Below are 14508 nucleotides of genomic sequence, written 5' to 3' on the forward strand. Positions count from 1 at the left end.
AGCCACACGGCCTGAGGGTGCCCGAGGACTCGGGTGGGGCGGGGTGTGGGGACTGGTCAGAAGGGCGGTGCCTGGACCTTCAGGGGCTCGGCAGCCCACTTCTGTGGAGGCCAAATGATCGTGTTTCAGGGCCACGCCGTCTGTGTCACAGGCAGGGGTCTCCGCCCCAGGACCACGGAGCCAGCCTGCAGACGTGGAGCTGGCTGGTCCCCACGGAGCCTCACCAAACCAGGTGGCATGTGGGCTCAGCCAGTGGGCTGCAGCTCACTGCAAGCTGGGGCCCCTGGAGCAATTAGCAGTCTGCACATTCTTAGATGGGGGAGGGGTGGGAGAGCTCAGGTGTGGGGAGGGTCTGAGAAGTCCTTCCTGGTGCAGGAGAGAGCTGGGGCACCTGGTGGAAGACGGCATGCCCGCAGGAGGGAGCAGCAGCGATGGGATCCGGGGCTGCCTGAAATGAAGGTATTCGGGGCAGGCGAGGCTGGTCAGGAGAGGCATGCCAGGGTGTCTACCCACTTCAGGTGGGTCGGGGTGGATGGGGGTGAGGGCCTTCACTGACTTGCTCCATCTGGGGAGGGCATGCAGGGTGGCAGTTCAGGACAAGGCGATTGGAGGGGTCTCCAGGACAAAGAAGCAGAGACGGAGACTGGGAGGGGCCGGCAGCTCCTGGTCGGGGGCACGGGGTCCCAATGGGCGGGCAGACCAGCTGTGTCAGCTTATCCTGAGTGATTGGGTCGGTCGGAGGTGGAACTCTGGGAAACGTGGGCTCGGATAAGGAGGGACGCTGGCCCAGGCTGGCAGCAGAGCGGAGGGAAGGCACAGCCAGGCCGGTGCGTCAACTCCACAACCATCTCACAAGCTGCCGACTTCTTGCCTCCCCAGAGTCGGAGTGATTTTCACGAAACAGGACCTTGCCTAACCCCCTCACTGGCGGCTCCCTGCTTTTAGTGAACCTGCGCCTCTTTCTGAGCCTTTGTTACGCTGGCTGAAGCTAACGCCTATCCAAGCCAGCGTGGAGGGTGCGCTGTGGGGCCGGTTTTGCACCTGTTTGCGTGAACTCGCGTGGATTTCGGAGCCTTCCGGAGCCTGGGCTTCACTTCGGGGTGAATGGGCTTCCCAGCCGCCTCCCGACACTGGCGCCCTGGGGCATGTGCGGCGGCCCAGCCCGTTTCTGCCCTCACCCCCGTGAGACTTGGTTGTCGGGTACGCGTCCCCCAGGTCCCGTGTTCCATCTTCAGGTTTCGTTCACGCGGCCCTGTGCGGTGACCACGGTGTCCCTTCACTGAAGCGAGGGGAGCTTGGTTTCAGGGGCTTTCACGAGCAGGCCGAGTTTCCGCCTCCGGGGTGATGCCCAGACGGCGAGGGAGCGCATCCCTCGGGCAGTGGGAGGAGGTGCTGCTCCTGGTTGCTGCTCTAGGCGGTGACTTCTGTCCTCAAAGTAGCCGTACTGTAAAAGTGACACATATGAGCAAATCCCCAAATCGGGGGGTGGGGGGGGGGCGACTTTGGAAAATGTTTCCTATCTTAAGTAACTGGGGTTTCTGCTGTGTGTGAAACTGGCCCAGCCCTTTCCCGCACGCTTTCTCACTTCCAAAACTGTTCCTCCAGGCGCGTGGCAGGATGGACGCGGCCTGCGACCTGCAGCACAGGACGGTGGCCAGCCCCTTGGGGCCGATCGAGGTGTCCGCGTGTGAGCAGGGTCTGCACAGCATCAGGCTGCTCGGCGGGAAGAGTCCCAACGCCAGGTGAGTGACTCCGAGTGACCCCCGCTCATGCGTGGCCTGCATGTGCTGCACTGACCACGGGGCAGCATGCCCTTCGTTACCGGCACCTGTGATTCGGCACGGGGACCCGCCCTTGGCTTGCGGGCCCCGGGGAGGAGTTGCTGGATGGCCAGTGCACGCTGATGCCTTGCACGTGTGATGGGGCTTCTCTGGAATGTGGGAGACTCGGGTGCTTGCCTGACCCTGAATTTCCAAGTCGAGCCCCGCCTCCCCTGGGCAGTGGGCCAGCTGAGGTCCGTCCTCATGCCCAGGGCCGCTCAGACGGGCCGCGCAGGCTGCGTGTGACACTTCCAACAAGGCGTGTTCCTCTCACTGTGCCACATGTTTTCCACCCCGTCTCTCTAACTGCACGCGTGAAAATTCAGAGCACGCCTCGATGTTTTGTTCTGGATGTAACATTTGACTTCCTCCGTTCATTGATTGTGAGGAGGTGGGTTAAAACCGCAGTTCTCATTATTTCTGACAGAAGGAGAAAACCACCCACTACCCAGCTCCGTGTTGGTCTTAACTGGCTAATAAACACAACACCAGGAATGTTGGATAAAGAAAATACGTACGGAACATAAAAATTGATTTTAATGGACCCCTGTCAGGGGCCGCCATAATGAGCAGGAGTGCCGTAATAAATGCCGGTTCCGCCCGCGCGGCGAGGCCGCCCCTGCGGAGCCGCGCGCTGCAATCGATGGGCTCTCCGCGGCCCGGGACCGGGCAGACCTTTGAGCGATGGCCGCTCTGTCCCCGGGCTCCGAGAACCGGCCGGCCGCACCGAGCAGACAGCCGCAGGCGCCCAGTAATTTGCAGGGGAAATGTCATTGTGTCCTTCCGCTTGTTCAGTTGCAGCATAAGTCACAGAGATTGTGTTGAATTTTCTTTTTTGTTTTGGTTTAAAAACCACTCTTTAGAGTGCAGTTGGGGAAGGAAAGGAAAAACAGCGTTACAACAGGTGTTGAGTTAATCCTCGTTGTGGGTCTGAGGAAGGACTGAGGCGGCCGAGTTTCTTCATGCTTCGTGAATTGAGTTAGGGTTACGTTCAGCCTCGAGACGTGGGCCCTACAGGTAACGGCTCAGCAGGTGCGGCTGTGGCGCTCCCGAGACACACGTGCGGAGCCAGTGAGGCAGCGCCGGTGGTGGCTGGATGGTCACGGGGACCTGGCCGCCTCCCAGCCTTGCTCTCCGCAGCTCCAGGCTGTGGTCCTTGTCCTGGAGCTGCAGGCCAGCCTCTGGGGACCAGCCTGCCACGGCACATTCCTGGCAGCAGAGGAAGGAGGGATGGCACCTCACTCCCCAGAAGCATCAGCTACCGTTTTCTCTGAGCTCGTTGGCCAGGCTTTCACGTGGCCACAGCTCGCTGGAAGGCACGCTGGCTTGTCATGTTCTGGCTAAAGTTAGGGGTTCTGCACGTGAGGAAGAACTGGGAACTCGATTTCAGGGGACACCCAGCAGGCTGGTTTGCATGTGTCTACACACACACTCCCCCTACGTGTGGTTAATTTGGGGGACGGATGTTTAGCAGAGGAGCATAAAAATCCAGCACGACGCAGAATGAGCAACGAAAGTCACATACTGGGATTCAGACCGTTAGGTGCAGTGGTGACAGCCACGTGACCGCCGGCCCAGACTGTGACCTAAACGCGTGGACAGTTCCTGTGGTCAGTCCCTTTCACTCAGCCCCCACGTGCCGGCCGCCAGAGGACCGGTTTTGGTCACGAGGGATTCATTTTACTGCTGCTTAAGCGTCACAGAAATGTCGCCCCGCAGACTTCCGCGCTGGATTCTGGTGCCGGACGGTGTTTGCGAGGTTCGCCTGTGTTCTGTGCACCCGTGCGGAGCTCGTTGTTTTGAAGGCGGAGTGGTTTACTCTCGGAAGACACCACAGTTTGCTCGTCTGAGTGGACAGTTGGGTTGTCCATTTTCGGCTACTATGCGTAAAACTGCCGTGAATACTCCTGGTCCTGCCTCTTTCTGGACATGTTTTCGTTTCCCTTGGGTGAACCCCCAGGTGCAGGATCTCGGGATTGCGTGGCAAAGGTATTTAACCTCGTGAGAAAGTGCCAGAACTTTCCCCAAAGTCCCACCGCTTTCCGTTCCCACCAGGACCGCGTGCATTCCTGCTACCTCGCCCTCTCCCCAGCCCTGGGCGTCCGCTCCCACGTGCCCGCGCCCGGTGGGGTGACGTGCGAGCCCCTCGTGGTCTGGTGTGCGCTTTCTCGGTGGCCTGTTCTGGGCACCTGTTTGCCTCCTTGTTACGAGGCATCTGTGGACCTTTGCCTATTTTTAATTGACATCATCTTGTTTTTTATTGATCTGGTTACAAGCTCTTCTTATCAAATGTGTGTGTAGTTCCTTTTTTCTCGCAGTGGGATGCTTGCGTTTTCATTTTCTAGTAGTCTTTTCATGGGTAGAGGTTTTAATTTGGGGCGAGTACAACTTCATTTTGTCTCCGTTGGTTAGCGTCTGTGTCTTTAAGAAATGTTGCCTAATGTAACTTCACAAATATGTTTTCCTGTTCATCCTTCTAAAGCTTCGTGATCATAGCCTCTTCGTGCTCTTAGCAGCACAGGCTGTCGTCTTGACTGACTCTGTCGCCAGGTGCTCCTTCAAAGAGCTCCTCCGCACGGTTATTCACTTGTTTCGGCGTTACCTGTTGGAATCAATGACTTTCCTCTTTCCGTCGAACCGTTCTGGAGCCTTTGGCAGAAACCAACTGACCACGCGTGTGGGACAGGTCACGCCAGGCGGGCGGCTTTGCTCGAGCGATCTCATCCTCTGTTCTGTGTCCGAGCCACGCCGACTCGATCGCGTCTTGAAATAAGGTGATGTGATGCCGCCAACTTTGCTTTTTAGGAAAAAAGATTGTTTGGGCTCCCAGGTCTCTTAGTTTTCCATGTTACTTTTAAAATAATTTCAGTTTCTGCAAAATAAATGCATGTTGGTTGCTCAGGAGTTCACTGACTCTGGATCAACTGGGGGAGGGTTTACACCTTTTTAAGAACGGACTTTCCAGTCCGTGACGGCAGTTGATCTCTGCTGAGAAAAAGGAGAAAATAATGCGGTTTGGGGTTCCCAGTGTAGAGACCCTGCGTGCCTTTGTAGGTGTGATTTTTAAGCAATTCGATGGTTCTCTCTCTCAGTCTGTTGAAAACTACCCTCGTTGCTGCTGGGATGTAGCAGCTGGCATTTGTACGTCGATTTTATATTATCTTACCAGGGTGTCCGATGAGCCCTGGGAACTGTTCTGCAGGTCCCCGAAGGTTTTCTGTGCAGGAAGTCCTGTCGTCTGCGACCAAAGACAATGGGCCTCTTATTTCTGCATTCCTGCAGGGGTGCTGCTGGGTGGAGGGCGTGGCCCACCTCCCTGGCTCCAGTGGTGAGGGGGGAAGAGGCATCCCGGATGCCCCCATTGGGTGACAGGACCTTCGCTGGTGGCACACGTCCTCTTTCGGGCGGAGGGTGTTCCCTCCTTCGGTTGAATGTAGTCAGGTGGTTCATACGCGTGTCGACTTAATCATCGTTCCCCTTTATTCTTTCTGTGTGGCGAAGTTAGGGTTTTAAACCAGTCTTGGAGTGCCGGGCTCCGTCACTGAATTCTCGATGCCTCTCTTTCTCTCATACCGCTGGTGTGGGTTTGCTGACCTGTGTGGGACTTGAGTGTGCTGGTCCCCGAGGGGGTCGGTCTCTCCTGTGTTAACGTCGTTTGGCGTTTTCGGTCGCCCTCGCTACACGGAGGGGTGGTCTGCTCTCTCCTGGTTTTTGAGCCACGTGCGGGGTTGGTGCGGCTTGTTCTTCATGCTGGGACTACTTCCACCTTTGACGCCGTCTGGGTCTGATGTTCTGTGTGTGGAGAACGGCATCTGGTTGCAACTCCTTTCTCCCGTAGCCTGCGGTGCTGCCCCACCCCCGGGGAGCTGCCCCGCCCTGGACTCACCTTGGGCCAGTGGAGACGCCTGCACCCCCAAGACCCCGGCCTCCCGCGGGGACCGGGGACAGGGCTCACCCTCCTCCACACCCATCACTCCCATCACTCCTGTCCCCCGCGTGGCCCCTTTGACCAGGGTGGGTGAAGTAGGGCAGGGTTGTGAGTAAACACAGAGCTTATCCTTGGATTATCATTAATTGTATTTTAATGATGTGAACTGGAAGAAGTGCCAGCCCACCTCCGCCCATCGCCTGCCTCTGCGCGTCCCTCGCCCCAGCCACTTTCTGCTTCTGATGAGCAGGTCTGGAAAGTGGGCACCCGGCCTGTTCAGACTGAGGGACCCCCAGGAGGAAACAGTGCAGAACGCGGGGCCCCGTGGCGTGTCTTGGTGGCCACCTCCATTTCTTCTGGAGTCTTTCCCCAGAAGAGGCAGGGTGGCCGGGCTCCCCTGCACGGCGTCGGTCCTCCGGGACTGGCACGTGACACTCAGCACCTACTAGCAGGATGATGCGTGTGGCGTGTGCAGGGCGTGATGGTTTTTTCGCCCTGATTGTCCCTGATGGAACCCCTTTCATGCTTTTGAAGCTGCTCTTCCTGGGCCTTCTTCCGGAAACCTGGCCTCACCACCCTCCCTGCCTGGCAGGGGAAGCCTGCAGGAAGTGCTGTGCCCTATGGCCACCTTCTCGGGATGCTGCTGGGCCCTTCGCTTCTGGGGGAGCGGACAGGGCTCCCTCCGTGAGTATCTTCCAGCAGAACCCCTGTGGGTCGGGCAGGGCTGGAAAATGGCGAGTTGACAGTGCAGCTCTAGGAGGTGATGGCTCCTTCTCGAAGAGGAGTTGTCGGGGGCTGGTCCGGTACCAGTCGAGCGATGGGGCAGGTCACCAGGCGAGGGCTTCCCCTGAGTGCGAGACACAGGTTTCCACCGGAGCGCTCCCCCGGCCGTGTGGGTGTGCTAAGACTGGGCCCCACGCAGTGCGGGAAGCCCACACGCGGGAGGAGAAACACCTCTAAGCCTCAGTGCGTGCTGACCCTTCGTGGTGTCCCCTTCTGGGATGGAAGTGTCCCAGGTGCGGTGTGGCGGGGGCGGGGCTGCGTGCTCACGCCCACAGAAGGTTCTGCACGGAAAACACGTACTTCTGAAACTCAGGGGAAAGAAGTTGCTTATTCTTTTTCTGAATGACTACTGGTACTTTAAAAGTAGCCTTCCAAAAATAGTGGTTTTTCTTTTCTAAAAATCATCTGGTAAAACACCCAGCCTGGTGATCTTTACTTGTCCAGTTCGTGGCTCCGTCAGAAGAGTTACTGTAAAACCAAGTGCTGCTTTTATTAAAAAGAACAGGGCCGCGTATTTCCTTCAAAGTTTCCGGTGTGTTTAAATCTCCTCTAGGTAAACAAAACTTTTATTGAAATAATATTTTGAGACTGACGCCTTTCTGGCCACCAGCAGTGCTGAAAGCTCTGGGTTTCTGTGGGTCCTGCCCCTGGCCTGGGTCTCACGGGCAGCTCCCGGCAGCCACAGGGCCTTTGGGGGGTGTTGGGGGCTGGACAGAGAGAGAGGCATCAGCCCCCCTCCTGCCCTCAGGACGTGTGGACACTGGGTTCCATCTTTGGGGGGAAGAGGCTGGGGTGGCCCAGTGCTGTGGTGTCCTCAGTCGGAATTTAGGCCTCAGTCCTACTGGTGGCCTACAGGTGGACATTTTCCCAGCACCCCCCGCTGGCCCCTTCTGTCCCCATCCTAGGCACAGACCCCCGTCCTCCTCCACCTGGCCTGGGTGAGTGGGAGGTGCTGCTCTCAAGCTGCCTGTGGGCTTCCGTTGGTTCACACGCTGCCATAAACTGCTTTTGAAGGAAATGAAGAAATGCTGATTCTCCAGCAGGCGGGCGTTAAGAGCTGCCCGGACCAGCCGCAGGGCTTCTGATGGCTTGGTGTCAGCACGGGCCATGTGCCTGCCTGCAGATCGCTTTGGGGTTTCCTGAGTCAGAGACGACTTTATGGGACCTTGGGCAACATCCAGGCCAGCCTGTCACTCCTCTGGTGAAGAGCCCAGGTACTGAGTATTGTGCCAGGCCACTGTGGCATCTGCCCAGGGCACCACAGCTGGAGGCTTGGAGGCTTGGAGGCTGCGGCTGTTTCTGTCCCCATGTACATAGCACTGGCAGGCCCCGTCTGCCCGATGAGGCTCGGCCCATCCCCGAGGGGTGTTCAGGTTATGAGGGTCGTCTCAGCACGGAAGTCACTCAGCTCCCCATCTCCGAGGTCCAGAGTGACCAGGCAGCGTCCAAGGAGACAGATGGCCACAGCAGGGGCTGCAAGGAAGGAGCAGACCAGGACGTCCTGGGAGGGTGCGTTCAGGCCACTGATGCCAGGAAGCTGGAGTCGACCAGGTGCTGCCGCCTCCAGGAGGAGAGGGCGGGTCGTCCAGGAGGGGAGAGCCTGGCCGGCCCGGCGTCAGGGCTGCAGCTGAGGCAGGCACTTCTTCCAGGCGCTGGGGGAGCCTGTGTTGGCGCGGGGCAGCAGGGAAGGACCCCCGGCTCAGCCCGCTGCCTCATCATGCCATTTCCCACAACGTCTTATCTCGAAAAGTAGGAACTGTAGCTGGTTGATGTTTCTTTCTTTCTTGGCTGGAATGCATTCATTTATTAAGTTGGCCTCTGTGTTGAAGGAAAGAACTGAGTCGATGATTTCAGTCGGTCGACATGAAAGTGTCTTATCTCGGGGCATCAGTAATGGGGTGGGGGTTCTGCCCAGAAACGGGGGGCCCCTCCTGCAGCCCTGCCTGCCTTTACCTGGCCAGCTCCAGGACCCCGTGTGAATGGGGTGATTAATCTTATGACAGCTCCTGCTTTTTTGCCTCTAAGTTTTCGAGAGCTCTCCAGATTTTTATTACCCGAAGATCCATATGCCACAGACATAATGCCGTCAACTGTAAATTGCCTTCTGGAGAAGAAATTGACAAACAACTTTCGAGTTGCATTTTTAGCCTTAATATCTGAGGGCCGAAAGCATGTTCAGGATTTATGGAGATCCTGAATTTAAACTATAAGCAATAAAATTTTCTTAAGGTGGGTCCCCATCTGCGCCTATTATTACAAAACCCTTGAAGTTACTTTAGCATATGACATATTAAGGGTTTTTTTCTTTTACTTTCTGACAAATTGTGTCTCAGGAAATTAGTTTGCCCGCATGGAAAGTTATCTGTTTGCAAACTTGGATAGTTTTGCTGGTTAAGCAGTCCGCAGATGATAAACTTTTTTGTCAAAGTCTGGCTTTGGTGCTGCATTGAAGAGCCTCGTGGCTGCTGTGAGGAGAACTCTGTTTCACGGGATGTCCCCTGCCCTCCCGCCCAAGGCATCAGGGGCTCGTTTGAATCGACAGACCTAAAATATGTATAATGGTTTCCTTTAAAAATCCATTTTCAGTTTATTTGCCTGATACAGAGGCGCAGAGCGGTGTCAACTAGAGAGACGTTGTCATTGCGTGTCCAGGGTGAGTCATTGCGTGTCCATTGCATGTCATTGCGTGAGCAGGGCCGGGCCTGTGGCGGGGATCTCGGTGGGGGGCGGGGGCAGGGGCCACCCTCCCAGGGGACAGAGAGCCGCAGAGGCTGGAGAAATCGTTGCCCAACCACTCCCTTCCCTTCGTGGTAAGTTACAGGTGACATTTGCCATTTTATCACTTTGGAGGGTACAGCTCAGCCACATTAAGTTCATTCTTGGTGTTAAACGGTTGTCAGTGCTTCTGATGCCCAGCGTGACTGAGTCCCCTGAGCCGAGAGAAGCGCCTGGGCACCCCCTCACGTGTTAACAAGGTTGTGGGGCCTCGGACGGCAGGTGGGCCTCCGAGGTCATTCTTGAGCTGGGGGGAGGTGCTGATCCCGTTACTGTCCAGGTGAGGCCTGCAAGGGGGAGGCCTCAGGCACGTCATTTCCCGGTGGTGTGTACAAGGTACGGCAGTGCGGGGTTCAAGGAGAAGGGAGAACGGGCTTGTGCCTTTAAAGCCTACTGCTAACTCCGTACGGACTGCAAGGACTGGGGTGTCGGGTGCCCCTCCAGCCAGAGTAGGCAGCTGCCCGTTCATGTGAGTGTGTGTGACTTCGCCACACAGCTCACCCCTGGACCTGCGTCCCAGAAGCGGTTTTGCCTCCATGGGTGGGGGGGGAGTTCTGCACTCTGAACGCTCCTCCTGGTCCCCCGGGCAACCGCTGCCCCTCTGCATGCAGACCGCCTTGTTGGCAATTATTCCTGGCACTTGGGGCCCCTGGATGAAGGTGACAGGCTTTCTGGGGCCTCCGTGGAAGACTGCAGTGCAGACACCCAAGTCCACAGGCCCCAGGTGACGCACCCTCGGGTCCTCCCGGGTTAGTCCCCCTCTGCCACGGTATAGAGCCTTTTAGCATTTCTTTCTAGCTTTTTCATTAACGTATGTAAAAATATTAAAAGCCCTTGTATATTACATTAAAAACTATGTCAGCTGCTCAGCTTTTTTCTATTTATTAAAACTTTTCAAGCAGTAAAAACATTTTACTTGTTAATGAGGGAAAGTGGGGAAATTAATGACATAGCGCGGGGACCCACCAACACGCCTCCTCTCACCCACGCACGACGGCAGCCCCCCCCACCCCCCGCACACACTTAATTTCTGCGACGGGCTCCAGTGAGCACGTGCATATTGATTTAATGATTTGCATCAATAGATCACTTCTCAGTTTAATGTCCTTTGGTATTTTGGGTCAGGAACTCTTTCTTTGGAAGGCTGGTACAATTTCTAGAACTAAAATTATTAATATTAGTGAGACTACGTTACATCCCAGTGAATTGAGATAAGTGCATCATTTTCCCCAAGTCGGATTCACCCTGTTTCTACGGCCTCCTTCACGGCGGTGTCTTCTGAGCCCCTCGCCCCGTGCCTGTCTGTAGCCCAGTCACACCAGCCCAGGAGCCAGCTCACCCATCTTTCTTCACGACGGATGGAATGGGGGGTTCAGGGACTGTGGTGTCGGTCCCCTTCCCACAGAGTGACGAGGTTGGAGAGGCTGGAAGTGAAAACCACACAAAGTTCGGGAGTGGTTTCAGCCCATGGCAGGGGGCTGGCGGGCTGTGCTCAGAGTCTGTCGCCACCCCCCACCTCCACCCCCGACACTCTGTAGAGCCAGAGGGCAGGTGCCACGTGCTTCCTCGCAGGACCCTCTCCCTTGGGGAGGCTCCAGGGGTCCTAGCAGGGGCTTCTGCTCGATCTTCCTGTTCAGAAGCAACAGTCGAGTGCTAAGTGAGAGACTCCCAAGCAGTTTGTACTCTTGCAGACAGAGCCCACGTCTGCGATGCCTGGCCTCGGGCGTGGGTGGGCCCGCAGGGTCTGTCACTGTCAGCGCTGGTCCTGTGTCCTCTTGTCCTGTGGTGTCAGCTTCGTCAGTGTCAGACCACGTGGAAGTCCTCCGCCCAGTCCCTCAGAAGGGGACTGCATTCGGACATGGGCCCTAGAGAGGTGCTTCAGTCACAGCGAGCTTTGACAGGTGGGCCCTGATCCACACGACCCCAGTCTGTATAAGAAGGGGAGGCCAGGCCACGTGAGGCTGCAGGGAGGAGCTGGCCGTCTACAGGCCAAGGGGAGAGGCCTCAGGAGGGGCCAGCCCCCCTCACCCCTACTGGCTCTCGCACTCCGGCCTCTGGGATCGGAGCAGTTGAGTGAACGGCTGAGGTGCGCATCAATGACCGTGGTGTCATTGTGTGGTCGGCGTTGCTTCTCTGCGGTGTCAGCTCCCTGCTGAGGGGGACGGGCAGTCATCCTGGATGGCTGTGGCCCTGACACCTTTGCTGTGGGCACAGTCAGGGCATTGAGGTGGGCTGCAGAACAAGCAGTTACAGCAAGATGGCTAAAACGGCCTTATGTGCAGTGGAAAAGCAAAGCTTGTAGATGTCTCCGCTTGTTTTTTTAATTTTTAAAAAGATTTTTATTTATTTTAGGGAGGAAAACGTCAGCGTGTGGTTGCCTCTCACACGCCCCTTACTGGGGACCTGGCCCACGATCCAGGCACGTGCTCTGACCAGGACTCGAACTGACGACGGTTTAGTTCTCAGGCTGGCGGCGCTCAGTGCACTGAGCCACACCAGCCAGGGTTTCTGTCGTTTTTAATGAAGACTTTTTTACAGCAGCGCAGTCGAGCGGGAGGTATAGGCCCCCTGCCCCTCACCCCCCCCCCATGGTGTGTTTGTTACCATCGGTGACACATGTAATCACCCACAGCTCTCGGGACTGGAGGAGACTCTGTGCCCCTCCCCTTCCTCGAGGTGTTCCCGGCCTCTGCAAAGCACGTGAATGACGCACATCCTTTTTGGATGTCGCTTTTCCTGGGCATGGCGTCCTGCTGTCTGGGTTTTGCCTCTGTGTCTTCCCTGTCCCTGCTAATCCATGGTCCCTCTGGTCAGGAAGGGTTGGGGAAGGGTGACACTCCTCGGTTTCCTGTTACCCAAATGCAGCAGTAGCTTACAGAGTGTTGTGGCCCAGCCTCGTGGCAGTCTCCGCACACCCGCTCTCGTGAGTGAGCCAGGGGACCCCTTCAGGTGCGCCAGGTGTGCCGGCAGGTATAGAGCGCGTGCTCTGTGTCATCACTTCCCTCCCACAGGCTCCCTGGCCCCCAGTCCCCTTATTCAAACATCTAGGCTCACTCCTTGACATCTCTCCTCTTTGCGGGGGTTAGCCTGTCTTGGGTCTGTGGGGGTCATTACCCTCTTGGGTGGAATTTTGATAGTATCTCTAGGATCCTGACACATTGTTTCAGCATTTGTTTGTGTTGCCGGATCAAACGTTGATAGTATCTTTAGGATCCTTGACACATTGTTTCAACGTTTATGTTGCCGCTGGTGTTTCTTCCATGGTAGAAATAAATTGTAATTTGCCTCTGATACAGCCCTATATCCTTGAGAACTGCACACAAATGAACTCGCTAATGAGTTCAGTAAATGTTAAATAATTAGATAATTGGTGTTCTAAATGATATAGATTATGCAGAAGTCTTTGAATTTTCATGTAGGTGTTTACAAAGTGTTTCAGTGATAATTAGGGGAGTTGGTTGCGGTTTTTTGATAGAACAGGAACTCATTATTTTTCCCAATTACAATAATGAGGTATAAGCCTCTGTAACCTGAACATTCCGTCTACAGCACATTTCAGGAGCGAATTACTAGATGTGGGGTGGGCGGGTTGCCGGCTTTATCGTTCTCAACTTCTTTCGAGAAGTGGACTCAACTCTACATGTTCAAAGAGCTCGTATTGGAAAGTCCTCGGCTGCAAGTGTAAAATTGCACTTGGAGGTGGGTTGGGGTCAGCACCTTCGGTCAGAGTGACATGGAGGATGGACTACAGGTGCGGTTCCCCCATTCTGTGAGGTGTTCTGGGCTTTCCCTTTGCACGCACTCCAGACAGAGGCCTCCCCACTCACCGCTGCCACCATGACCTTTTCTCTGTCCTTCCTCTGTGCGCATGCCCGGGAGCAGGCGGGGACACCCGCGCGTCCTCAGACCCAGGTCTAGAAGCCTTTGAGCAATGGAAAGCTCGTCCGCGGGGATAAACGGCCAGCTAGGGAGGTGGCACGCCTCGGCCAGCCGGCTGTGATGCAGTTGAGGGTGGCGTTGGCCCGGAAGTCTGTGTCGGAAAACCGCCCGCGTTGGGGGAACGTCACAACAGTGCGGTAGCTCCGGGCTCAGTGGAAACGGTACAGGATGATGCAAGTGGGAACGCGCGGGGGTGTCTGTCCTGCGTGAAGTCGTGATCTTTGACACAGTGGAGAACGTCAGTATTTCACAGCCTGTCCCCACAATTTTTGTGTCTCAGAGACTTAAGGACAGGCCGTGATCTGCCCTCTCGCTTTGTCTGCCTTTTCCCCGCACCTCGTTGCCGGGTGGGGGTAGTGCCGTTTCACCCGAGTCAGCTCCTTTCCTGTTTTCCTCCTTTCAGTGGCGGTCCGGCTCCTCGGCGCTGCCTTCGGAGGCTGGAAATCGAGTTAAGCTGTGTGACTGGCTCAGCGCCGCTGTGGAAATCACCTGTGTCTACTCCGTGACTGCCGCCCGCCCCGGCCCGAGCAGAGGCGCCCTCGGCGCCGCCTGCTCCTCCATGCGAGTAGAGTGGATGCGGCGTCTTTCCCAAAGTGTGCCCGATCGCTTTGCCCTCGCTCCCCGCCCTCGCCCTCGTTTCCTATCTCCATCTCTGACACCCCATCAGTTCTGGTCCCGGGGGCCGTGCTCTCATCCCACTGCTGTGGTGGGGGGTCAGCAGTCACCACGGCTGGCATCGGGGCTGCAGATCAGCAGTGTCCGGTCTTGCGGGGCTTCCTGGGGGGCAGGGGGGCGTCCACGTGCCCTTCCCAGGCTCCGTTGGAACGAGGTCCTGGCCCCCACGCTGGCCGGCATTTTGGTTACCCTTGCGGTTGGCTTGTTTACCTAAATCTTTCACCCTCCAGGTGAAGGACCGCGGAACTAGGGCAATGGGAGGAATGCGGCTCGTCGACTCGGACCGCACGTTCACCTGTAGTTCCAGTATGTGTTCAGGTGGCTGTTCTCACATATTTAATAAGAATTAGTAATTGAATGTACTCTCTCCTTCTTCCTGTGCCCCGGGGTCCCCTAAGCTCTTCGAAGCTGAAGCTGGCTTGGGCCCTTGAGGGATTTGTAGAAATTAGGTATGTCTGAGTGTGGGGATGGCTGATGCGGTGAAAAAATTGAGTCCTTAAGTAATTTGCTATTCCCAGTGATAATTAGGCGAGACCCCTGTTCTAGCTGTGCTTCCTGGTCTTCTTTATTTTATTCTTCTTACTATTT

The 14508-nt window shown here is 56.3% G+C and overlaps 1 protein-coding gene across 1 annotated transcript in view; it reads left to right on the forward strand.

The window, feature by feature from the left end:
- The first annotated feature begins 375 nt into the window (after positions 1-375).
- The window catches only part of MGMT (O-6-methylguanine-DNA methyltransferase), a 142807-nt gene continuing 128674 nt past the window's right edge, over positions 376-14508 (forward strand). The window contains exons 1-2 of the mRNA XM_045191510.2: positions 376-459; positions 1606-1742. Of these exons, the coding sequence (XP_045047445.2) occupies positions 454-459; positions 1606-1742 (143 nt within the window). The 5' untranslated portion in view covers positions 376-453. The remainder of the gene's footprint in view (positions 460-1605; positions 1743-14508) is intronic.

The sequence above is a fragment of the Desmodus rotundus genome, chromosome 4 (assembly GCF_022682495.2).
Source record: "Desmodus rotundus isolate HL8 chromosome 4, HLdesRot8A.1, whole genome shotgun sequence".
Lineage (NCBI taxonomy): Eukaryota > Metazoa > Chordata > Mammalia > Chiroptera > Phyllostomidae > Desmodus > Desmodus rotundus.